At 37.7% G+C, this 27,947-nt stretch overlaps 1 protein-coding gene across 2 annotated transcripts; it reads left to right on the forward strand.

The window, feature by feature from the left end:
- Positions 1-36: 36 nt before the first annotated feature.
- On the forward strand, positions 37-27,677 carry LOC135696506 (deoxynucleoside triphosphate triphosphohydrolase SAMHD1). Of its 2 annotated transcripts, none has more exons than XM_089112428.1 (3): positions 37-2,705; positions 12,407-15,607; positions 25,887-27,677. In XM_089112428.1, exons 1-2 carry the CDS (start codon positions 2,007-2,009, stop codon positions 13,355-13,357), a joined length of 1,650 nt encoding a protein of 549 aa, XP_088968554.1. In that variant the 5' UTR covers positions 37-2,006; the 3' UTR covers positions 13,358-15,607; positions 25,887-27,677. The 2 variants fall into 2 exon arrangements, with proteins under 2 accessions (XP_088968554.1, XP_065071985.2); XM_065215913.2 differs by having other exon boundaries at positions 12,407-15,603.
- The last annotated feature ends 270 nt before the right edge of the window (positions 27,678-27,947 follow it).

Here is a 27,947-nt window from a genome sequence, read left to right on the forward strand (position 1 = left end):
CGCTTTTGGTATCTCTCAATGCGCCGTATTTAGTAAAGGCCTATTTATGGATGTACTCGTTTTTTTTCTTTGTAAAGTGAGTGTAACTTTATTTCAAAAGATTAAAAAGGGGCTTTTACATCTTCCGTTTTCCTGCAGATCGGCAACATCTTATTCCTTGTCAGCCTCATTGTGCATTACAGTAGTAAAAAAGATAACAAAATCAGTATGAAACATATGCTGAAGTTTGTAGATTTGTCAAAAGTTACTCACGGAGTAATAAATAAAGTGCTTGGATTTAAAAGATAAACTACACTTGTTGTTCAAACTACAATTTTTGGAAGAACAGTATTTATAAGATCACCGTTCCAAGCCAGATGGAAGATAGGAAGAATTTAAAATGTGTTTTTCAAAATTTTATCTTTAACAGCTAAGCATTCGAGCTACTGAAAATTTAATGCAGAACTGTGGCAAAACTGCCATTTAGCAACAATTTACGGTATCTAGAATAACCAATGGTGAAAAGAGAGCGACATTAAGCACACTCAAGCCTCATTATCCGAAAAATAAAAAGATCTAGCATAGGAAACAACTATCTGGTTCTTATGAAACAAAGAGTGTAGTTGTATTACTAAAAATTTTAGAAGGGTGCAGCTATTTAAGAATATAAATAAAATAAAGTTTTCCCAGCACTGCACTTTCACATCAATTAAACCGCAGTATTTTTTTTGTTCTTAAGTTTTTAACTAGCAGTGAATTGGTAGAGAAGGTTGGTATGTTGTGTTTTCTGACCGTTTATTGGCAAGTCATTTTATAATGAAATTTTGTTGGATTCAAAGAATTTTAGTCACATTGCTATTTGCCCCTCCAAAAGAGAAGAATTTATAGATAGAAAACTTCAAAGCTTTGATCTTGTCGCAGGGACTAGCTTCGGAAAAATTCTTAAGACCTTTGAAACAGCGAAAAACTTCCCCTGAAGCTAAAAAAATTTGTTCCTAAAATACGACGATATGTTTGCTTGTAAGTTCCCCTTACTTTCTTAACTATTGCATCATTTCGTTTTTTATTGAAAATAACTCACAATATGGTTCTATTCAAATTTCTATATAATTTGGTTTTGATCTGTACAATAAACGACCATCCTGTCTACTGCCTGACACACTAAACAACGAATCATCTTTTTATTGTTGCCTCCCTCGGTACAACAAATCATCTTGTTCCTAGACTCTAGTATGTCGGAGACGGCACACACCAAAACATCCCACCCCCCCCCCTCCCCCACTGCAAACCTCTCCTTTCCTCTCAATCCGTCATATGTTCCGCGGTCCCTGGTTAGCGCTACTGTGATCCAGGTTCCTTTTCTCCCCCTCTTGCCGCCCTCCCAACCAACGGACCACTAAAACTGCTCATCAATCATTCATCCCATCTTTCAGAGTGATGCGTCAAAAAGTTATAGATAAAATCACTTGTGGATGCAAGCAGAGGTGTAGATCTAGGGGGCTGTGCCCCCTTTTTAATGCCAAAAAGTTTGTTAATGTCAAATAGTTTGCTATTGTTTTTAGAAACATTTTACGAAGAAATTGTTATTGTAATACTACAACAACCCTGGCAATAAGCACTTTGTAAAGAATCAAATCAGAAATATATCTGTTCTTTACAACCGCATTTTAGCGGTCATCGTTTTATCTCAAATAGAACTAAGTTTATGAAAATATCCAGAAAAAGATATCAATGTAAACAGCTGGAAACGCGTACGAAAACGCCCCAGTCCCCTGTTTTGAGTTCTCGGAAAAAGAGCAGGTGGATATGGATAGTTTTTGTTTCGGTTGCGGAAATCAATCACATGACTTTTTAAACAAAAGAATTGAATCATCGGGGATTTCTGCTTTAAGGCCTAGGGGAAGCACCATTCAAAGGCCAAAACGTTTGCAGGATCAAACTGGATTTTATTGTTGACGTTCTTACGAACAGACTGGTCGAAATGTCTTTTGAAACCTGATCGGCATTGAAGTAGGCCCGAAGCAAATATGTCGGCTACAAGAGCTTCCATGCTCCAGAAAGAATGCAGTCTCTCAGACAAAGGAAAGGTAATAAACGACCCTATTCATGGACCGATGTACTTCCATGAGATTTTGCTGGTGTTCATAGACACACAGCATTTTCAACGACTGAGGGATATCAAACAACTGGGTGCAACGCCATACGTCTACCCTGGTGGTGTGCATACGAGATTTGAGCATTCGCTTGGTGTCTGTCATTTGACAGGTATTTTGTTCAAGTTTTTGAAAGAGCGAAACCCTGACTTCGCACATTTGCTAACGGAAGAAAGACTGTTGTGTCTGGAAATTGCCGCGCTCTGTCACGATCTAGGCCATGGACCATTGTCAAGGGTATATCAGGACCAATTCCTGCGGCGGCTCAAAGGTACTGAATGGGGACACAATGCCACATCGGTTGCTATCTTTGAAAGCATTATTCAGGAAGATAGGGTAAAGGAAACATTTGCAAAGTATAACATCCAAGCGAGTGAAATTGAGTTCATTAAGTGTGCTATGGTTGGAAGAATACCAGAGAAACACAATCGCTTCCTCTACGAAATAGTGAAAAATCGGCGCAACGGCATCGACTGCAATGTATTCGATTCAATCCTGAGAGATTGCTACTATGTTGGAGTCAAAAGTGCCTTCAACTATCGCCGCATCATGGAAAATTTCAAAATCTGCAAGGTATTCCTTTCTTTGTTATTGAAAAAATTCCAAGAAATAGTGGTCTCAGCTGTGGTCGGGTGATTTTGCGTTGCAAAAGAGTGAGGCAACTTTTTCGTCTCTGTGCCTTGCCTTCTCATTTGGTAGGAAAGTCTCAGTGTCACAACTATCTGTCAACAACCTTTCTCATACTCTTTATTTTCAGAGTATTTATAAATGTTTTGAATAAATGTTTTGAATACCAGGGTGCGTTTCTGGGCGTGGTTTTTGAAGATTGAACACATCTTTCATCTTCGTTTGTGTGTTGTTAGGCTTTTTATTGTTTCTTTGCAGCAGGGCTGTTTGAACAGAGAGGGTGGCTATGATAGGAGTAGGGTCTGCTATTTTCCCTGAAGACTCTTTGCTGAATCGAGCGCCTTTGGAATTAATAACAAATAACAAGCTTTCGTCGGATCCTATTTATCCGTCGTATTCTTCATTTTCTGTCTTCTTTTTTTATTACTTTTGGTTCTGTCAGATGTAGTTATTTGGAGGTCATCGTCCTCTACACTCCTTGCCGTTCTAGAGACCAAAGCAGCAGGTCATTTTTCATTTCATTTTGCTCCTTAGACAGTGCCCTACTAAGCTAATCAGCTTGTACAGTTTTAAAAGATAATGAGCCTCAAAACTGTTAACATCTAAGAATAATTCGAGAATGTATTTTTGCTTAAAAGTGAAAATTTTCAGGAGTATCGAAGCTGAACAAAGCTAAGATATTCTTATAAAAATGTACTGGAAGTTCAATGTTTTTGACTCCACATTTGGACTCTGTCATGATATAGCATAACGCAGCGAGGCGTGGTCGTGGTGCGGTATTTCTAACCAATGACCTACCTCGCTGTCTCAAGGCCAGCTACCGCAACTTTTCCTGGATTCTGAAAATGAAACAACTACTTCAACCTCACCTTCAACTGCCGACCTCAGCAAATTTTTCCGAGCTTCTTTCTTGGTATTTTCAGTTTTCCCCATACAAACTTGTGAATCGGGAAAGACCCTTAGATTAAGTGTTGTTCGGTAGGGCTTGTATCTTTGTAGGTCTTGCTTAGTTTTCTAAAATTTCTCGCCTACAATTGCCTGGCCGAAAGTTATATGTAATTGCAGTTATTTTCGCCATACAATGTTCAGTATTTTGATGATTTTTTAGAGAAAATTCACGTGTTGGTTCTTTTCGGTTATGATTTCCACCTTATGCACTAGTTATATGCCATTTTCTGTTAATTGACAAAACAGGTCTGACGATGCATTTTATTTGACGAAACTTTGAATGGTTTCCGTTCACAAACTTTTTACTCAAACAGTGTTTCGTTAGCATTGCACAGCTGTTGCAGGCATCAGAGGAACATTGGCCATGAACAACAAAGAAGAGCACAAATCTTCCCGTGGGTTAAGAAGATCAGATGTGACCATGAATTTTAAACAGCTTTTTTAAAAGCTACTAGAAGTGCCAAGTCATTTCTTACCATGTAACACACATGAACTTGCTTTATAATATAATTGCAGCAGTTTCCAGTGACACATCTGCAAATGTCACGAGAGTTGTTTTTGATGCAATTTTTCGGATAGCATGTAATAAAGCTTCCTTGCTTGGCGTGATAAAGCAACAAGCTTGGCGTTTTAGCCATAAACAGAAAACCATAAACAAATTTTTTAGGACAAAGAAGGCCGGATGGGATGATATCAGATAAGTTCTGACACTTCTGCTTGTCTGAGCTTCTTTTCTTATCTTCTCGTGCTATTATGGGACCACTTCTAAGGATACCTTTTGTAATTACTTCCATCCTCGTCGTCAGGGGCGCTTGGTATTGAACTCTTTTGCATATCTGAGTAGAAAGGGAAACACTACTGCCCCTTTGCCATAGTGGCCTGGAGCAAATTTAGGCCCTTTTTCTTGAAAGAACAGTTTCGTTGATGCCTCTGCTTGCTCACATATTGCAGGGAGGTACTTTATTAGTCTTATATTTAGACCTTTGGATGCGGGATAATTGCTTCTTGTTCGCTACTTTCAAATTGAGTAGAATGGAATAGAGTAAAAAGATAAACTGAAAACTGCATTTTAAACATCCCAAGGAGTGACAAATGAAATTTCTTGGGTGTGACCTAAGACCAGCTGTTTTTGGCATTATGCTAGAAGTAGGCATAATACAGAGCGATATATACAAATGGCAGTGCAAAAAGGTTGAATTTGTCAGAAATTATCTATGTTATTTATTTCAGAATAATGTCTCCAAAATGAATTTGAACAAGAATTTAGCACAGTTAGGCTATAAGCATTTTAATTTTTCTTGCAGCAAATGAAGTGTATATTCGGATTTCAGAGCTTTTCTCTAATGAATTTCTTTTTAAATACACCTATTTCCTTACAACCGTTGAAATATGCCCGGAGTGTTCTCGAGTGATGGGTGTATTCGAAAGGGGGGCTTATTCTAGAGGTTTGGCTTATCAAAACTTAATATTCGTTTCTTTGAAGCCAAAATTCTCAGTATGTCATTGTTATTTCCAGAATTGTCACTCCATCTCCGTATTTCCCAGTACACTAATTTGGCTTTCAAAGATTAGACCTAGCGAAAGATTTGTTGTAAATAAGCCTATTGGTGGTATGGAGAATGAGGAAAAGTTTAAAATGCTGTCTAAATTAGACCAGGGAGAGAATAGGGGAACAGAAGAGAATAAGGAACAATTTTAAATGGAATACGTAAATTCTTAAAGTAGATTAGCGATCGTAGCTCGGCATTTTTGTTTAAGATTAAATTTTGGACTGTCAGGAGAGCAAGTAGCCTCGTTTAGGGTGTAATCACTCCCCACATGGTACACATATTTTTTTCTAGAAGTTAGATAAAAAGCGTTAGGTAGGAAAATATTATGTTTCCGCTGGAGGAAAATTCAGCTGGTGCAAAGCACTGAAACGAGGTTGGTGACGTCCATTACTCGTCCACTCTGCAGTAGCTGATGCCACCACTGTGTGTAATTACTCTATAAATTGTTTAAATATGTTGGGCTTGTCATACCCAAATAGGATAACGGTCTCGTTTATACAGATCCATATAAATGTCACCTTAAACCTCGGTAGAAGAAGTATAAAGGGTTGCAAGCACACTACATGAGGATTGGAAAAGATTTCATCGGACTTCGGCAACGCCGTTTATCATACATATATGCGGACACACCCCACATGCACTTCACGTTTCTTCTGGCCTATAATACATTGCACAACCCATTTTAGAGGGTAAAAGAAGAAGTTCAAATGTCTCTACTTACAAATGAAATAAGATTCAGGTTGTCATTAAAATACACACACCATTGAAATCAGGTTAACATGTTAAGAATCTTGCTAGAAATGATTTATTACAAAATGCAGCAAATTAAAACTTTATCGTATAAAACGTGTATAAAGTTGGAGATATGGTATCCACTACTATACGTAATGAAGTCGAAAAACTAAAATATTAAGATTGCACCAATATCATATGAAGCTTTGCGAAAACCTGATAACTGAGTTTCTTTTGCATTTTGTACAAAAAATTTCAACGAGGTTCTTAAACAGATTACCTCCCAGTTACTGCGTAAAAGAATAATGTTGCATCCTTTGAGTCAACAGGTTAAAAAAACCCAAAATTTGTCAAACAAAAAACCAACAAAACTTAACTGCCAAGAAAAATGGTCTCCGACGACGGGGGTGACAGACATCTTTACAAAACGAAAGAGCTTATTTGCAAAATTGTCTGTTACAGCTCATTCGTTTTCCTCTGCCCCCTTCCCATTTTCCAACATGCTTTGGGATATAGAATAGCAAGAAACTGAAAGTAACAGAAACAAGAATAAAGTCAAAGAGAAGTGTTTGAAAGCACAACATCAAGCGGTTTTAAGCTGTTTATTAAGCCAGGCAAGATGTTGTACCAATCTCCTCAAGTTTTGAATTTATGTGATCTGGTTAAAACTGAATTTTTGTTATGAACTTGGAAAACGCCTCAATTTTCCTACGGATGAAATTATGCCTTAATTGCTTTTCTCAAGATTTTACTTGTATCTTTTGAATAACAGTTTCTTAGAGATCGAATTTAAGTAAAACCGTTTTGTTTTAATGCTTTGTCGAGAACAAGGAAAAGTTCAAGCAGAAAGCTAAATTCCTCTCACTTTATAGACTTTTATCAAACTATGCATTGCTCTTCCTCAAAACTACTGCATCGCTGGATAACCTTTCTGTGGCCCTCAGCCGTTGAACCGTAACTTTTCTTGGCTCTGATTAGAGGAATCAATATTGTATCTGTTTTAAGGATATTGTCATATTTGCAAATCTGAAAAAGGAGTTTTTGATGAAAATTGACGATTACTAAGTTTTTGATGAGGGACAAGAGAGCATCAGGACATGCTCGTTCCTGCTCCAGTAAAAGCACAGAGGCATTAAATATGAGAGTTATCGTGTTTCATATTGATGGCCTACTAAGAGCCGCCATGACAGCTGGTAAATTTAAAGACATCCTTGCAGCAGTTAAAGTCAGCAACTATTTCTAGAGTGCCAAGATGCATTGCATCTAGTAGACAGATATTGTCACACGAAACACCAGCTTCCATCACGGGCGAAAAATTTTTGTAGACGATTACTGCAAAGCAGGAGTGAAGAGTTATGCATTTATGTTATATTCTGAATCCGGAGATTAATCAATCCGCTGGCTGCGCATATATTCAGTAGTTGACTGCTGGTATTAGAAGCAGCAGTGTCAGATGGTCAATTTTGGCATATGAGACACAAGTATCAGGAGATATGACTGTCGTGAACATTATAAATTTGGGTTGTAAAAGAACATGTTGAGGAAAAAGTGAAGCAGAATTTTAAGAATGAAAGATCTAAGCAATATAGCAATTTTCTACTTCTTGTAAAGTGAGTATCGTCTTTGCGCCAGTAAAAATTTGGTTTATGCAAGTTTTTCAGAAAAATTGGTGCTATTTTCTAAGTTTTTTCTTGATTGAAGATGATCGACAACCTTTAAGGACATTCCGAAAATCTACCGAGGAATGCAGCTGGTTGTGTTATGGTATTTCCGCAGTTAAGAGCATACAATCAAAGAAGTCGCGAAGGGGATATTGTTAGGAAGACGAGTCAGCTTTTTGGCCAAAGTCCGCTTGCTTTCAAAAGTTTGCGTCAAATGCACATGCGCAGAAGAAATCGATGTCAGCAATTTGCCTGCAAAAAATAGCATCGAAGACTCTATTCTGTGGTAGGAGCATTCGTGTATCCATGGTGTATCTTATGTCATGTTGCCGCAATAAACACAAATCAAAAGATCAAGGGCATTTGGAAAAATAGTGTGATGAAGAGCGTGATAATGAAATCCTGGCTTGTGTGATGCAATATGATATATCATAGTTTTGATTAAATGCAGTGAAGCGCCATAAGAATTCAATTTTTCCCATGAGTCTTCGCCCAAATACATGATGCATTTTGCTCATTGTTTTGGACGAATGGGTAGAACAATAGCCTTAACAATGGGAGTCTACACTCGTCTTCTGAACAGGGTACATAATTCGTCTCCTTAACTTTCTCCAGTTACCCGCTGATGTAGCGATAAGGCGAGTTCCCCCCCCCCCCTCTCTTGTGAATGATAATTAACTCTTGCTTTGAAGAGTAGGTTTGATCGAGAACAGGAAAAAAATGCTAATCATCCAGCACAAAGGTTATGATTTAAACAGTCGAGTAACATATGTCTCATTGCGTATAATTGGGTTAGTTTCTTCATTTGTAAGATCATTTATCTTTATCGCATTTATCTGTTTATTGTTAGACTAGAATTAAAAGGATCTAGTCAGAAAAAATCAACCATTCCTTGAAAATCAATCAATCATCTGTTGCTTTTATCGTTTACTGCCAAAAAAGAAATTTTTTTAGATCAAAAGAAATTCACTTCTGTGTCCTTTAGCAAAGAGCTATCAGAAAGATGACTTTCAATTATAAATTAATTTTGGCATCCTCTGGATACAGGCAACTTTTTCAAATTATATTTAACTGTTATCCCACACCTGTCGCCAGATTAAAAGCTCACGAGTTTATGTTGTTGGCCTTTGTGCTTTGAGGTAACAAAAGATACAACTTGTCCCTACTCAGATAAATCATTACCAGCAGATAACGTATAGAGAAAACATTTAGAAAACTCCAGCTTAAGACATAACAAGACAGGGAAATGAAGAAAGCTTGAACAAAAACCATAGGGATAAGAATAGTCCATTACAGCATTCATCGTGTTTGGCTAGACTCTCGAGTTTCCAACATCTCGATTTAGCCGAGATGTTGTCTTCAAAGTACCGTAGCGTTTGCTTATTAATAGATAAAAAAGATAGAAAACAGTTTGAAGCAAGTTTTTAAGAGCACATTTCCACAATCTTTATCAAGCAAACAAACACGAGAAACGCAGAAGTGCCACAGATGGAGGAAAACTGAGAAGTGAAGAAGGTTAAGCTAGAGAAAAGTCAGTGAATAGAGAAAAAGCCGAGGTTCCACTCTTGCTTCCAATGGCAAATATCTCTACAATGTAGATATCGAAAGAAAGGTCACTTTTGTCTTTTTTGGCAGAAATGCCCCAAGTGAAACAAAAATAAATGTGACTCGCAGCGTTTCGGACATTCACTTAAATCGCTGTTCTTCTGGCATAAAGTTGCAGAGGTTTATAACACAAAAATGTAGGCAGCAAGAAGAAATGCAGTTAAGAGCTCCGTTATTTGCAAAGCGAAAGCATTTCTTACCGAAAGTCATAGCCAATGGATGCAATGATTGATGCATATGTTTATGAGGGCACGGTTGAGTCTATACAAATTTATCTAAGTTGTAAATTTTAGGCACGGCGTCACTGGGCGGAAAAAGGGGCTGAAGGCCACTCTTTTGGTCAAGATAAGATTTTTTTATCATTTTTTCGATGACTTTTTAACAGTGTATGAAATAAAAAGAGAATAAACTGTTTAGATGCCGATTTTGTTTGATCTAATTACTAACTTATTCACGTATATTTTTGTTATTTTTTGTTTGTTTGCATTAATTCAGTAAATCACTTTCTGTATCATTGCAATGTTTTAATTTTGGATATGTAAACATGGCCTTCTCGAGACAAGAAACTGCACATTTCTGTTCAGGAAATAAAATTTTCCCAATCAAAGCAACATCTTCCTCTATCATTCACAACTATGTGCAATCTGAAACAAAAAGTTACCGTTTCTTTTCTTCCCCAACGTCTATCACTAGAGTTTTAGCATGACATCCCCCTCCCTATTTTTCCCAATAAACAATAATCAGTTTTTTAACAGTGTAGTATTTTGCTAAATTTTAGTTTTGGAGATGCTTTTTAGCCCTTTTACCAGGTTTAATTTGAAAAATTTTCTTCAAGTCGGACCCAACCATGATGGGTCCTCCTACCTCACTTAATTTGATTCTCAGCCCCCCCCCCCCTCGCGCCGTCTACATCATGTACCAAAAATCATATGCCATGAAATACAAGTTTTTTACAAAGTAAAATCAAATTTGGCACATAATTTACGCTCACGTAGAGAAAGAGATATTTCATATGCAATGAAGTTTCAAGTTTGTTTTTATTGCTTTGAAGTTTGTCCTTGGTAAAGACAAATGTACACTGGTAAAGCTTTCACTAGTAACCTATAGACAAATCTTTGCTATGAGGTCTGCAGGGCACCACTTAGTTTTGCAGGGCAGAAACCCTTTTCACCCCCCCCCCCCCAAACCTATTGGCCAAGTTATGCCCGTATCGAACCATAGTACTATCGGCTAACTATTCCATGAACGTGCTACGCACATTTGCTACGCACATAGGCATTGTTTTTATATCTATAGATTTAATCATCTTTGATAAATCATCTTTATTACGGGCCTATATATACAAAACCAATTAGACTTCGAAGATAACTTATGTTAACTGCCTTCTTAAGCCTTTCCCTAGTTTTTATAATATCTCATAGTTTTTTCGTGACCAAATAACGAAGGAAAATAAGGTTGAGTATTCTATCAGAACATTTATGTTATAAGTTTGTCTAAGAACCTGCTCTCAACAAATGCAAGAAGCATAAAAAAGAAACTGCTTGCATCGCATTATTTTATTCACGCATCTTGATGGTTGTGTGGCCTTTAGTAGCTGTTCCATTAAATTTTCTTACTTCCAGCATTGTCCTTTTCTGTTGCCGTGCTTTGTGTAACACGGGCAGGCCCTTTAATCAGCTGATCGCAACTATAAACATGCCGTTTGGTAAAGCCCCGTCTAAGGTTCTTTCCAACTTATCAAAAGGGCTAAGTGAGCCACAAGGTGGCCTATACAGGGCAACATTGAGAAAGGGCCTGCTTTTTTGTGGAGTAACATCACCACAAATGAGGTCAAGTCCATATTAGGCACAATGCTTCGATGTGTAATTGTGGCAGAATCTGTTGATTATGGAGCAATACCCCTAAAATTGCCAATTTTAGCATGATGCTGACTGAAACCTCTAATATCAGTAACATGTGCTTGAACTAACCTGCTGAGTTTATTTAATTCTAATATTGATGCCTACGCTAGACCTAGAGCTAGAACATTGCTTCTTACGTCACTTTGAAGCCATTTAACTACTTAAAACTTCAAACTGCCGTGTGGACAAAGATCTGCCTTCAGATCTGTCTTATTCATTCTGTTAGACAGCATGATTTACATGGATGACATAACTATGGAACAAGAAAATTAAGAATATTAGACAATTGCATAACTTGTCTAAATGGAATCGAGATTAAAATTGGGAAAATGTCATTTAACTATATACAATAAATAAAAGAAAGTAGTTCATATGTAATATAGTTGACGGCAGAACCATTGTAGAGACCGCTACAAAGTTAACGGTGTCACATTGGATAAAATGTAATCTTTTAAACCACAAATGATTTTCTTATGCAAGAAAGCAAGCCAGGAGCTACACGTTCTTCTGTCCCATATTTCAATTTTTATGGGCTTGGAAATCACAAACAAGTTATGAGAACTGTTCACAGTTGCCGGTCACCGTTGAACTTACTTTCTTCTACTAAGTATGGGTGTTTTGTAACAGAGCCCTAGGCAAAATGAAAAATCATCTTCGTGAAAAGTCTTAACGAACTGCACACAGAGGTGATGTTTATGATTTCGGAACATTGATAGTGGAGGACCTTAGTGAGGCAGTTTACATGAAGAACTTGCAACTGCTTATGATTAGTATTCTTAAAACAAGAAATAACTTGAGAACGATTATAATGAAAGATAGAGTTACTGCTACAAACGCACATAAAACTCTTAAAAATGGAAACGTAACAATAATCTAATCTCCTATTGAATAAACGGCATATCTTTTCTCTGAAAAAGTTTGGCATAAGCTGCCATTGGCCCTACACCATTTTTTTTTCCAATACAGAAATGGAAAGGAGAAATGTAAGTGATGTGAAAGTTACGGAGTCCAGGTTTGGAAAGAACAACTAGTTATTGGTTTGATAAAGCGCTCTAAAATTTCTCTTTTCAGCTTCTTGCAATGACAGCATCTTTTTAAGTATTTTCATTGGTAGTCAAAGGCCCCAATTTTTTAAAATTACATAGCTAATGAAATCGTTTGTTTTAAAAATATTGTTATGACTCAATAGTGCTGACTATTCGATTTCGAGACTCTTCTTGAAAGGTTAATTGTGGATTATGTAATTTCAGGTAAAAGACCAAAACAGGCTTTGCATCAGATATAAGGAGCGGCTTGCAGTTCGCGAATTGTACTACTCCTCCTGGGCGCTGCAGTCTCTTGTGTACACCCACAAGACAACAAGAGCTATTGAAATGATGTTTGCTGAAGCTATGTATAATGCAGACTCTCACTTCGAAATATCAGAAGCGAAAGATAATCCAGAAAAGCTGATGAAGCTATCCGACAACATCATTTATCGGATAATGTTTGAGGATGATAAAGGAGACCAGAAATTGAAAGAAGCCAAGATGATCCTAAAGAGAATAAATGAGAGAAAGCTTTACCAGTTCTGTGGTCAAACCAGTCTGCAGCCCTTAGAAGGAAATGGTATAATGGAAGATGATGCTGTAGACTCTGGAGTTGAAGGATCCCCAGCTGGTCAGCAGCATGCTGTAACATCCCGCCAACGACGATGCAGTTTTCCTCCACGACGATTTGAGACTCGTGAGCATCATCAGATCTGCAAACAAGTAGCAAAACAGATTGCCCAGTGGCAGAAATTAAAGATAGACATCATAGAAGATGACATTTTTGTGGAGGTAATATCAGTTGTCTATGGGGATGGAAAGAATGACCCTCTGGAGAACATTGACTTCATCAATAAGGAAGGGACCCTGGTTGAGATCTCACCTGGGTCAATGTTCCAGGAAGACCGACACTTCGTAAAATCTTTCAACGATCAGTATATACGGGTCTACTGTCGTGACGCCAGTGATGAAGTCAAAAAGCAAGAAATTCAGAACCGTTTTTACAAATGGTGCTGCGAGAAAAAGTATGATGTGCCTAAGGATATGGAAAAAGTGCCGATCGAGCACGATGATTCGCAAAGGATAAGCCTCCCCCTTAAGGCCGCCCGGCAGCTTGACTTCGATGAAGCCAATGAAAAAAACCTTGGACTCTACCAAGTAGATAGTATTTAGAATTATTGAAACCCCAAGACCTGGATTTAGACATCTTGAAAAAATAACTAGCTTTTCGTTACAAGCTACGAGTGGCGGAACCTTGGATGGTGGGCGAGCAAGCAGCTTTTTAATGATACAGTTTTTGGGGCATCAAGAGAGCCATGGCAGCTAAAACTGCCAACTTTCTTTATTTTAAGACACTATTTACCTACCTTCCGTATACGCGCAATACGATAATAGAAACAATTGAAAATAAAGTACAAATGCTCTAATGATTTCTGCTTTTTTGCAATCTGAAAGGGTTCTCAAGAATAATGTTTTTATAAGACATGCTTGTTCACCATGAAACTGAATTTGAAAGTGTTGACATCAAGAAGATTGCTAACCGTGTTTGCCAAGTGTCTCCCAGTTTGCGATCCCTAAATCAAAAATGTGCCCGACCCCTTGTGCTATTCTCCCACCATCATATAGATTAACATCGTGTTGAAGGTATTCACAGACTAACGCAGTTTGATTAACACAGAGGTAATAATATGAACAACTAACTAACCTAATACAGCAATGCTCTTTTATATGTTTATTGTAATGTTCTAGAAGTTTCTAGAAAAGTATTGTTCCAGAATGTTTGAGAAAGCAGAAGTAATTATTATTGCAGAAAATAGAAATGAGCAAATACTACGAATATACTAGAATGATGTGAAAGATTAAGCTAGAATGTTCTAGAGTATCTTGACAGTCTGGTAAGGGTGTATATTTCCAACACATCGAAGTATCCGCAACTGAACCATATGATTAATCAACCAGATTATTTAAAAAACTTTTAGTTTATGCAAATAATACTATATTTTTTATAGCCTGTCGTGTAAAGGGCAAATGACGACTTGATTTCTAAAATTGTCTTTCGAAAATATAACTAAACATTTAGAGATACCAAATGTCCCAGTCAGGTACCATTGTCCCTAGAATTATGTCCCTACCTAAAGACGAACCTGCATGTAGAAGGGCAATCAGGTGAATGGCAGCCAATAGTTGGATCGTAAAATGTGATGAGATATCCGCCTAATTCCAGCAATATCACAATTTAATTATTTTAGGACTAATCGCGGCTACCACCGTGTCCTGCTATGCATGCTGCACCGCCCCTTTCTCATTCATGCAAATATCCAACAACCAATTTCCCAGCTACTCATCATCCAGTACGACTGTTTTGTGCCAAATATTGTACGTACGATATAATGAGTTATAGTATAGATTAAACTAAATGACTCTACAAATAACCGATGATCTTCAGTTGTTTGTGATGTTTAATTGACTGTGATCTGGTGAAGATATACTACAGAAAGAGACTGATTAAAGTAATGATATGCATATATTGAGTATGTTACTTGTTATAATTATTACATCACCGGAAGATATGAATATCTTTGTTTGCTTACGCGATAGTCAATTGTACGAATTATGACACTTGTGTTTTGTTCAAAACAAACTTGTCTAATTTCACGAATTTGTTCCCTGTATAATAAATACGTAGTTATAAGCTGTTTTCTGTGCTTTCTCCAACTGCCTTTAAATCAATGGGTGTTGCTCTGACTTTTTGAGCCTTTAAACCAGCAAACGCATTGAACCTTATGTTATCTTCCATTTACGGTGGCGGTTTTAGGGACTGCGGGGCCCGGGGCCATCATAAGCGCGGGGCCTGGGACCATGCCCCCTGGACCTTCCCTGTCCATTTAGATCTTTCATTTCTTTTCACGAATACTACCACTCCCGCAACCCCCCGCCCCCCAAATTTTGTGACGTAAATCAATATTTTTCAAAGGAGAGAATGAGATTGCTGAATTCGACAATGAGAAATAACGTTTTAAATGCAACCCTTGTAACTTTGTCAAAGATTACTATCGATTGCTCCTCCGCAGAATTTGCATTGTGAGACACTAAGTTATCACTTTGGTGTTGTTTTAATTCAAAATTCTCATTGTCTGGTTAACTGATTTTCATTGAAAAAGCCTTTTCATATGCTTGAAAAGCCTCTTGTCCATTATACAAAGACTTATTGTTATTGGCTATTGAAGTTTATTCGTTTTTCCGATACATGCGAGATGAGCAAGAACAAAAACGTATTCACAAAGCCAATTTCGACCAAAGCAGGCGGATTCCATACGAACAAAAAGTTGTTGTTTGACAGTCACCCTTGAGACACTTACCCGTGGCACCGTCTGTTACAAAGGCAAAATACGGTCCTGAAGTTTCATTGCAGATCTTCGGTGGGTACGACATATATACCTTATTTTCTTTTTATGTGTTTCGCACTTGCTCATCATAAACTAAGCACAGAAGTTAATGACTAGTTTAGGCAGATTGCAATGCCAAATGGGGCAGACGAAAACAGAGTTTCCTCATTTTAGCAGACGATTGCTGTATCCGCTTGAAGCTATGAAGGATAAATACTTCAATTGTAGTTTTGGACTAAATTTCTCTGGCGCGCCCTTTCCATTTGGCACCAAGCTACCAAGCCGAATCCTTGTATAGGCCAATTCTTGGAAAGTACGTTATGTACGTTGTAAGGCAAGGTTTTTTGTTCTCCGTTTTTCAATTCATGTTTAACAGCATGGCAGTCTTAAGATTGGGCGATCCAATGTAAATGGCAGACTTTTTAATCTATTTCAGCAACATCCACTTGCGTATCGAATTTCCGTTTTTATTTGGTTCAGATTTACGCCATCATAAGCCGTGATACTGTGAATCGAAATTTAGAGAGCTAGTTTGTTTGCCACATTCATTAACAGTTTAGCCTCGTTGTAATACTATTGCTTACACCCCTTAATATTCCTAAAACATTCAAAGATGGCTTTTGCATCCTCTTGCTATTTTCTAAAGTTTTATAAACACAAAAAGGATTTTTCATGATGTGATTTCCCGCACCCTCCGTCAACAGCGGCAGGAAACGGAGAGCGAGATATCGTCGGTCAGGGCTACAAAACAGCACTTTTTAGTGTCACCAATGATATGTTCTAAGTTACAGAAGGCAAGTTCAATGCCGATATTTCAATGAAAAGTCAATACATTCAGCAATAGTATAAAGTAGACATATGCTTATATATTCAAAGCCATGATACTGGCTTTAAGGAAAATTTTAAACGGCCACTGGCCAAGTAACACAGGCTCTTGTTAGTTGATGAAAATATACCCTGGGTACCAGACTCACTCTATATAAAACAATCGTTTTATTTTTTATAAAGTGAGTCTGGTACCCAGGGTAATGAAGATATCATCCACTTTAGTTGGGTTTATGTTCGTATTCTACCTCTATGTTATTATGCTAGTATAGTGCTAGTTTATGTTATTATGCTAGTATTGTTAGTATTCAGGAAGCATTCTACCTCACTGATTTCCTCGCTAATTTTTGGCTTTGGTGTTTATACCTCAATAATTTCATGCGTGAATGGTGAATCTTTCATTAAAGTAAACGTTTTTGTGCCATGTTCATTCAAAGAAAAAGAGGACTTTGAGCCCCTGCTTCGACTCCGCATTTACTGACTAAAAAATGGCACATAAAAGAGCTTGTAATTCAACTTGGAAGTGAAAAAGAGTTTTATTATCAGTTTCACAAGGAGAAATCCCCCCTGCCTAGTAGAGATCGTACGAGAAATCATTGTTGCTACGTTAAAATGAGGCTAACCAAAACGAGATTTCTGCCAGTAGGATTCTGGAAATAGTTGTACGAAATGTGTCAGACTGAATGCTAATTGTTGTTATTTCAACAAGAATTTGGTGCCATCCATATTTACAAAATTTAAGTGTTTGTCGCATTTTTCTAGATTTCATCACAATTTTGATATTTTGGGCATTAATTCTGTCGTTGCCCCTGATGTCATCCAAAAATGCCAAATTGTTAAGATTCTGTTTTTTTTAATTATGCCAAGACTAATTAATGTGTTTCAGGAATTTTAGCCAAATATTCAAGAGCAAAGGGGTACGGCTTTTCTTTTCCTGGTTGAGAAATCCATAATGTAATTTTCATATTGAATAAAATTTTACGCGATTGAGGGATAGTTCAGCAAAGATTTTTTGCTTCCGTCAATGGGATTTGGCGAGGCTGTGGCAATCATAGGCAAAACGACGAAAATGAAATTATCCTGAATGATTTCCACAACAAGATTAATAAGACCGTCGCTAAAAACTTTCACTGAGGGGGGGGGGTGCCAGTCACCAATTTGCCGACAAAATAGGGCGTGGCCTAAAATATATCATTTTTGAGTGTGGCATTTTGATGCAGTTGATTTTTTATCAAAGAGTTTGTTCTCGTCAGCAACTTTGATTTTACTCTAGAAGTCAAGTTTTGAGCAATGAGATACCCTCATTTCTTCAAATAGCTCAGCACGTTTGAATTGAGCCTTAGTTTGTATGAGCAGATCTTATAGGCAGGGCCGCCAATAGGTTTCGGAGGACTTGGGGCAAAACCGAAAGACGAGGCCCCCTGCAAGTGGAGCGAGCAGAAATTTTTTGCGACCACGCCCTTTAGATTATCTTAAAATACATTTCAGAATATTTTTTGCACTCATTTCTTGCAATCTTTTAGAGCGTTTTACAATTTTTTAGGCATACTTTTGCTACGTTTCATTAATTTCATTCTTAAAATAGATTTCATTACTTTTTGAGGCCCCCTAGACCTCAATGCCTTGAGGCACTTTGCCCCCTTTCCCTGCTTACAGGGGCTTCCAGTACCCTCAGGATAAACGTTCAGAGTTTTCCAATGAACTTTGACCCTTCCCCAAACCTAAAACTTTCTGTGGACTTAACCTAAACATGTCTACATATGTCTGTAGGACGAATAAAACGTAACATTTTATAAGGTTTGTTTAGAACCAAATAACTTAATAGGGACCTATGGCAGCCGACTTTGGCTCGAAGCCCCGTCTCTCCTCTTAGGAGCCTGGACTTGACCTTTACATAACTTCCTATCATGAGTTGGGTTCTATACCGTTACGCTATTGGAAATGAAATTCTTTCATTTTCAATCAATGTCTAAAGGAACAGAACTGCCTTTCATCTTTCTTAGGAAAACTTTTCATATGTAATTATCTCTAATAGAATTGACAGACGTTCCATCAATCTTTAAGTGGCTTTATTAGTTTATTTCATTACTCCTTTAACTGTTTTTTCTGGTTGCTTTTCGTCATTCTTTTACAAAGTTACTCACTAACTTCATTATAAGTTCATGGTCTTTCTCGCTTTTGTTTTCTCCTCGGGCAAAGCTAATCCACTACAACGCTTTCTTATCACTGTTTGCTGTCGTAGCGGGCAATGTAAAGTTATTAAGATTGTATTCCGATAAAGTATATAAGAGATAGTAGCCTTTTATACTGATTGCCATTAAACTAAATCATCGCATCTCATATTATACTCATAAGAGCATCACAATAATATTCGTAATAATAATAATCACCATCAACATAATCCATATCATACTTATTGCCATTACCACAGTCGTCTGCATGATGCTTGCCTCTTTGAAAGAGAAACAATTTGGGTTGCGTTTGAGTTTTTGGGGGTCATTGAAACCCTTGTTAATTTCCAAAAAGTACCAAATCATTTCCAAAGCAGTGCCCAAGACGGGCAAATGAATATCTTTCTCTCCTCGAAGCCTGTCTTCTCTAAACAGGAGCTCTTATTAGTAACAAAGAAATTGTCCAATGAAATGGCATTATTTATGGCGAGTTTCTCGCTATAGCCAAGAAAATCTCAGTTAAAACGAGTAGTAGCCAGTGATGGTCATTTCATTTGGGTTTTCACAAGAAATTATCACAAGTAACGTCGTAACATAGTAAAGTCAGTACCCTAAACCACTGTCAGAATATACAGAACAAGACAATAATACACTCCAAAATCGCCGTTTTAAGAGCAAGCTACGGTTTAAGAATTATTTTGCATTAGTCATAAGCACGCCTCTCTGCCAATTCTAACCATAACCAGTGTAAAAAAATTTCCTACGTAGTAAGTCTGCCTCTGATGAGACGTTGAAGTGACTGTGACCGCTCTGTCTCCGCTTTGACCTAGGAGCGAGTCTGACCTGAGAGAGAATCTGACGTGAAGCTGAATCTGACTCCCGTTTGACTTGGGAATGACTCTAGCCCAGGAGTGTGTCTGGCACTGGCCTGGGAACTCGACTGACCTGGTAGTGAGTATGACGTAAGAATGAGTCTGGTTATCGTCTGATCTGGAAGTGACTCTGACCTGAGAGGGAGTCTGACGTGAGAGTGAGTCTGACTCTGGTTTGACCTGTGAGTCAGGCAGTAGAGCGAGTCTTTAAGTACTACGTCGAGATGAGCATGATTGGCTCGTGTAAGCCTCGAAATGGGCTGCGGAGAATTTGTTTTAGTGAGCTTCGATTCACCGTTACTCTCCTGCATATATATAAATATATATGTATCAACTTTTACATAGCTGGATCTCATACTTACCAGGTTAATTTAGAGATAAGATAAACAGGCCTACTATTTCTTTTTAGACTCTATATTCATAAAATCTATGACGTACGCTTATTTTCATGAAAAAAGTTTAGGAATGGTGGATGAGAGGAGAGAAAAAGGGAGGGCGATGATAACATTTAGAAAAATTTTGCTGCCTTGATGTTAGAGGGATTGGCTTAATGTGCAATACCCGACGGATTTACATGTCCAAGGCCAGGGATACCTATCTGGGGGAGGGGGACTAAAAGCTTCAAACTGTAACAAAGTATACAAAGCCAAAAAATGATTTACGCAAAAGTTTGCAGCATGCGTTTCTTTTACCAAGTTGAATCAGAAGACAATTTTTAGGTTACGACGCTAATATTCGTTTGGTCGAGTTTAAGAATGGCTGAAATATATCTTAAATTTTTCTTTTTAACTTTGAAATAATCCTGTTTGCTTTAGGAAATGACAACCAATTTGCTAATCATCAAATAACATTTGACAAGCTTTGCTTTCGTCTCATTTTTTTTCCACTCGCTTTGATATTTCCACTCATTTTTTTAGAATCCATCTCAAACGATTTTCTATCACAGCGGCCGATTTCTCACTTGCTTTTAAAAGCACCATATCAGCCAATGCAAATGTCTTTAAATTTTGATCACTATGCCTTACTTTGGTTTTTTGTTCAAAGGCTGCAAGTAAGACCAAAAAATCGCTTTGCTCTTAATATCTTGATCAAAAGCAGCAGGCAACATACGCCAAAACGTTTGTTATCGTAAGACTCAGTAATTTTTCCAGAAAAAAATATCTCTGAAATTTTCAAAAGATAGCTGTAGATAAAACCTATTAAGAAAAGCAAAAGCTTTGTTGATTGCACCTCAGATTAGGAGTGGCATATTGCAGGGTAACAAATCGCTGCATTACCCGTATATTATGTAGTACCTTGGAACGGATCTAGTATTTTATCTAGTATTTGTTTTTTGCTTTAAGTTTTAGCTTTCTTGCCGTTTAAAATTAAGATGGCCCGAGACCGTTTGATGTTTTGAGAGAGAAATGTTTCGCATAACTGAAGATTCCATAACAGATGCCTGATGATCGTATTAAGCATGAAATTCGGAGTAGGCCCTTGGAACCGTTCTGTTCTTCACACCAAATAGCGTGTACAGCTCTGCCTATACGGAATAGAGCACTTTATGACAGACCAACCGGTAAACAGTTATTTTCATAGCTTTCGGGTTATATGTGAAATTTATAAATATATTAGCATTTGTTCAAAAAACTTTGAATTCGAATGAAAAGAGCTTAAAATTATATAAATGAGATTATTTGATTGCTTCTGTTGCAAAATTTAGATGATCTTAGCATTTTCATGCAATGTTCGATTAAGCAAAACTGTGACGGGTATCATCTATGCATACAAGAGACGCTGAATGCTCTGCCACTGTGTTGAAATTTCAAGCAATTTCAACAGCTCTCTATCCATAGACTGTTTTTATAAGCCTACCTCCCTCCCCTCTTCAAAGGACTAAAAGTCATGGCACTCGAATACTTGCTAAACTATCGGGTGCTGGTACCGCTCGTTGAAACTCTCGATTTTCTTTCTCTGCCAATTATTTCCTTTTTTGTTTTTTTTTCAAATCGTATCATATCCCCTATCACATTTAAAATCCAGTCACTACTATCTATCAAGACCACATCGAAACTTCTTATCAATTGTTTTTAAATCTATCCTTGAAACGCAGTCCTCCACCCAATATCTATTATTCTCTGTGCAATCTTTTGTGTCGAAGATAGCCACCCAAAAGCTTTGTACTGAAGTTGCTGTTCGCCATGCACTGATCTGATGTCACCCTTCCATATGTCGTGTTGTCTCAAAAGTATCGAGGTTTTATGGTTACTCACATTAGTCAATTACTTGGACCATGAGTAATCCCAAGAGTTCAGTTTTGCTGACTCTTATGTTTGGTGGTTTATAGAAGTGTGGCGAAATTTATCAGAAATTTTTGATGGTATGAAATGAGGGGGGCATTCCCTCCCTCCATACTAAGCTCGAAAAAGCACTTGGATTCTTAATTTTACGTTTATTTTCCTGCTAAAAGTCTCGTAAAGGTTTTTTAAATACCGAATGCTAAAAGGCTACCTTTACAAACACAAAAACGTAATACGAGCTAAAATGAAGTCGACAGGCCTGTTGCTTTAAGGGTTCGGGAGGTGTGAGGGGTGTTATACCCCAGCAACGTCGAGAGGGGGTAACCGGGGTAAGCTCCCGGAGCCCGGGTCTCAAGAGATTTTACCCAGCCCGTGTTGTTTTTAGCCCCAGGGCCAGAGGTGGCTCTCGATGGGCCTGGATACCCCCTTGTGAAAAATGTCATCTAACAAGTGCTTTGTATAATTACCTATTTCCATTGAACGGAAATAGAGTCCTATCGTCGTCCAAAAGAATCATTTCCACCCCATCTTAAATTTTTTAAGCAGTTCCTTGAGGTCGATGGTGATCAATACCATGGTTTCTTAATTTTATGGTCATCTTAGCGCTACGTTTTTAAAGGTGTTTCTTACACAACAAACGAGTGACAACTCAACTTTTATGCGATGACGCTATATCCGATTCCCGTATAGGAGCGTTGAGAAAATGGGGGTTCTAAAAAGGGGTTGGGGGAGCTAAAACCAAATAAAAAGAGCCTTGATTGGTGATTCATTGGTAATTTTTTCATTTTCCGCAAGAAAAGGGAGGCTAAAGCCCCTCCAACCCGCCCTGTTCAGCGTTGCCTGCATGATCCTTTTTAGTGAGGTCAAAACAAATTGCAGAAGCACTGGCATTTGCCTCTTTTCATCTCATGAACCATTCATTACAGAACGGGACGTTGTATTTGAATTAGGCAAGCTGTGTGTCTTATCTTTTTCTCTGGTGTTCTCCTTAATGATCCTATCCTACGCTGTTAAAGAGATTGGTCTTTATCTAACCATAAAAACCGCACCATGAATTTCAGAACCAGCGAGTGGAAAATCGTTAATGTACTTCGCTGATTGTTTTGTCCGGTTCTTTCAAGTTCCCAGACCATTACCGCGATCTACCTCGTCGAATTGTTCACTTTCAATAGAAGCAACGCAAAGCTGTTATTGAGATCCTTCCCGTCATATTGTGCAATTTCATCCTGACCATCAGAGGCCATTATTGGGGTACTCTTGTCCTTTATTGTTAAATTCTGTCTGGTGTAAGTATGACTCAAAATTTCATACAAACTGCAAGAATCTTTAGAAACTTTCGTTCTTTTTATTTTATATCAATTTAATGACTTATTGTACTATTATTAGTGAACATTATCGCATTTAGCAATTTACGGCTGCACAGGCAACAAAAATGTATGTCATAGTGCTCATGTATTGCCAAGAATGAACGAGTCACTCATCTCCACGGTTCGTCGATAAAAAGAGACTTGTATAAGAAGCAAATTTGATTGATCGTGTTAAGAATACCCGTACTGAGAATATTTTGAATTTTTAATGGCCAAGATAATTCGTTGGTAATGGGAAACCTTTTGCGTTGCGAGGCAAGAATTCATTGCCAAGAGCATCTTTCGAGTCTCGAGTTGTCCTTTGAGGTTCGCCACGTTGGTTGTCAATTTCCTTTACAACCACGACAGCTGCGCCAAAGGCTGCGTGGCGGTAAATGGACGTGTCACGAATATGGACTTTCGCCGTTATTCCCTGTTCGCCAATCAATTGGATCAGATTTTACATAGGGTGGACGTTGAACTTGAAAATTTATTGGAGTGGGCATAGAGCGAAAATATCACCGATGGCTCTACCTATCGCGTTGCCCCTCTTAGCCTGTTTATAATTTCAGTTTATTTATATACTTTTAATTATTTTACCTCAATATTTGTCTAGCTTTTTGCTTACCTTGGGTAGGGAAGAATATTTGTTGATATTTTCATTGCTGTAATCAAAACCTTCAAATAAATGGCTTCTTGTAAAATGATTAAGCTCTCACCATTCAGCCTTAAATGATAAAATACGAATGTAAAATGCATTGCACAAAAGTCGCTGAAATGAAAAGTATTAGTGTTAAATGCAAGATCGTTATCTTTACGTTATTTTCACTGCAAGATTCGGAGAAAATTCAGCACATGGCCTGTTTGGCGCTGTTTTCTTCTAATGGAATGAAGTTAAATTCGTGTGATGCCATGGTGCACATCTAACTACAATGGCGTTTCTACGGGGGCCAGGGGGGCCAACCCCCAGAAATTTTCTTTGCCCTTGTCTGCCCCCCTTCTTGGCCAAGTTTTTAAGCTACCATTAAAATTTGATGTTTTCTTCCATAGCTGTCAATCGTTTTTTGACCTTCTAAGGGTTGCTCTTTTCTATTTTGATCAATGCGATTCTTTATGGCATTTATCTGGTTAACAAGCTAGGGGCCCTGCCGGTACGTTGCGCAGGGTAAGTCCAAAGCAACTTCTCCGCATCCCATTGAAGACCATTTTAGCCCTGGAACCCAGCGTAGGGAAAAACCAATACCACCCAAATATACCTTGGCAATCTACAATTGCATATTGAAATTCTATGATCTGAAACTCTATGTGACAGAATGATTTGCTTGATCTCATTGAGGTTCGATAGAAGACACAACTTGCACTAATCAACTTTACAAAGCTTTTTAGCCTTTTACCTTTAGAAGTATAGTTCTTCTGTTGATATTCTAATGTTCATATATTGTTGTTAAACAGATAAAACATTGGAGTAAAGTACCAATGTTAAAGAACAAAGGGTCCCCAACCTTTAGGGGCCCCCAGCAACATTCTTCCTCTTCCATGGGCTTGAACCTACGAACATTGTAGATATTCTAATGCAGTTTCAGGTCATTCCTAGAATGTACAGTCCCAAACCTTTTCTTGCCACCGGACACATTTGTATCAAGGCCATCCTTTTCTAAGGGGGCGCCAAAATAGGGGGCGCCGTGTTGCCAATTTTGAGCCACTACGAAACTGCGTTACATTCTACTAGTTCGAAAAGTAATAGCTAGCATTGGCCCCCGGCTAGCCCCCCCCTAGATTTTTAAGGCTAGACTCGCCACTGCTTTATTGGTAACTCAGCGGCATCGGAACGAAATTCGTATTGGGGGGCTGCCCATTGCATTTTTTCTCATTCAATGCACTGTATTAAAGGAAATATACTACTGTTTGCCAATTACTGGGGAGGGGGCTTCAGCCCCCAGTTTTTGACGGCCCAGATAACTTTATTGATAGTTCTTTCTTGATCAAAAATTCATTGAAAAATGCTAAGTGACCAAGTAGACAAGTCGTTAGGGATATAGTGGGGAGACAGTTTCTTCTTTCGTCAGGATTGATTTTTATTCGACGAGGAGAGGTTTTGCTTTTATGCTTTGCAATAAAAACGGTTATCCGCTGAATTTTTATTTTTGTGAACAAAGACCCAAGCAGGTCAATAAACATCTGAATCTCCCAGGGGGGAGGGGGGCACTCAGCACATAGACATACGTGGGTCAGTCCGATATTTTTGGGTCAAATGCTTACCCAAAGTGATATTTTTGGGTTAAATATTTATCAGAAATAATATTTTTGGGTCCTGCAAAAACAATAGATACCATTCTGATACGTGTGTGATACTATCTTTTCTGAAATTACAATTTGTGATATTCATGGGTATAAGATATAAGTAGAACTGATATTTTGGGCCTTTTGAAAATGAGCTGATATTTTTGGGTGGCCTGTAAGATTCTTGAACTTACCCCCCCCCCGCGTATGTCTATGTGCTTAGTGCCCTCTCTGGGATCCAAATTGGAATGTTGAAAATTATCAAATGGTGTTTTTTATTCTAAAACAACGGTCATATTGATTTTCTGTTTTAATTTCAACTCACTATCAACCGTATTATTCACTAGGGAAATAATTTGTCTTATTCAAGAACTATAGTTGGTTTACACAAATGTTATTCCTGCGATTGATTTGAAGAAACGTTTATCAATGCTAAAATTGCATAAATGCTAAACTGTTTAATTGTCGTGAAATTTTCCGCAAAATGTTTTGAATTATATCCTATTTACTATTGTTTTAAAATATATTTTATCATTTTAGGAGAAATTCATTACGCGCTAGAAGATATGGGTGGAATGTTGTTCCAAAAGGAGCTAAGGCTGGCTGTTGTTCTCTTGCTAGCAATGCTTTTACTCAGTCCTGAGTTTTCTTGCATGCGACCAAAGAAGTGTCACAAGAAGAGATACACTGTTGTGATAAGCCCTCCAGGCATACCTAATTGCAAGAAGGCCGTCACCATCGTTAAGTGTGAAGGTTATTGTGAATCACAGAGCAGACCAACCTTTTCAGCATATGGCCTCTACTTCAAGAGACTTTGCAGCTGTTGCCAACCTCGTGCAAAAAGAGAGAGAAAAATTACATTTCCTTGTGGAAGTACCGTTGAGATATTGCAAATTAAAAAATGTCTTTGCTTACCTTGTTGATCGGTTTGCCCCTATCCTATATAAAAAAGTTGGCTCTCCAGTGATTTGCCGCTATCTTGGTATGGTGTCGTCTTGACCCGACTTTTTGCAGAATATACAGAACTCGATATTACGACAGAATCCTTGCAATAATAGAACACTAAAAAGACTTTTTTATTTCTTGTTGAAGAATCGTCTGCGAGATGGCTTGTTACTCTTAACAATTAATGTCGAATGACAGTTTATGCACGAGGATGATCAGAAAAATACAGCAAACAGATATAAAGATGCTATTTAAAGCAACAGCTTCATTTGAAAAGTTTTACGTAATATCTTGTCGGAGCTAACTCTTACTACTCTTTTTCAATACAATCTTACCTGTTTTTCTGTTTTTGAATTATGCAACATTCGGCACACTTACCTGTGAGCTTTGAAAGCAATAGCGAAAAAACAGCTTATTGGTACTATGTAAGTTTAAATCAGCTTTGTTGTAAATCATTTTGAAAGATTCCAGTTTTTGAGTAGTTACAGGGTGTATGCTTCCCTTAACAACCATTGCTTTAGCATTCCATGTATCTAATGTCATTAGTGTCGTGTCAACTATAAAACACTTTTCCAAACCTTTCCTTCAATAACAATCCCTCTTAAGGAGTATTACCGGTTGTTCTTGCCAGGTTTAGATAATCTAAGCATTTTTCAGTCGCAGTTAGTTTGCGACGTTTATGATAACTATGGACAACATTTTCTCTAAAGACAACTTTGGACAACATTTTTCTCAAATCACAACAAAAGCATGTCGGGATAAGGGACCAGGGACGAATCTGTGTGATACAGTCAAAACTGCAACCTTCCACTTGAGTAATATGAATATTTTTTACTGTTTCTAGAGGTATTGCTGGCCACCGAAAGATCTATCCATTGCAACGGAACCTATACCTTTTAGCCTTCTTGTTTTGCCTGCTAAGACAAATTGTCATCAGTCAAAAGTTTAGAGTTAGGGAAGGGAACGCCAGCAGCTATACTTAAGATTTCTCCTTGTGAAGAGCTTCCAATCTTGGTAGTGTGTTCCCAGATATCTAATGAAGAGCGTCACAGATCTACAGAAAGTACAAATAATTTTATTAAAGTTTTGTTGCTTTTTTTCGAGATGTTAGTTATGAAGTTGTTTACAATATGCTTCTGTAAGCAGCATCGTCTTGATCATCATTTCAATTTTTTCTTTCATTTTGTTTGAAAGACTACATCGACACAACTTACGTATTTAATGAATGATGCTATGTAAATACGTGTTCAAAAGTCATATATATTTAATTTTAACAATTAACTTGAAATGTATCTTAAATGAAAATATAATCATAAGTATTGCAGTCAAGGTAGACGTGTAGTCGGCAGTAGCAAGTCTATAAAATTTGAAAAAGATTAAAACAAACCTGATGATCCATATGTTCGTCTTCAGAAGCCTTCATTTATTTCAGTGACTCCAGCTTTTCATAATAACAAACAAAATTAGGACTGTGGACAGCAGAGTAGTTAGGAGAATTTAGTTTTTCGACTAACAACCAAAAAATGGCGTTTTTTGGGGACATACTGTATAGAATGAATTTCCTATGTAACCAAACTAGATGAATTTCCTATGTAACCAAACTTTTATTGATCTTTTTCATGTTGGTCTCTAAAAATTGAAGAATGGATGATTGAA

The sequence above is a fragment of the Rhopilema esculentum genome, chromosome 14 (genome assembly GCF_057945365.1).
Source record: "Rhopilema esculentum isolate cy_ngs chromosome 14, ASM5794536v1, whole genome shotgun sequence".
Taxonomy (NCBI): Eukaryota; Metazoa; Cnidaria; class Scyphozoa; order Rhizostomeae; family Rhizostomatidae; genus Rhopilema; species Rhopilema esculentum.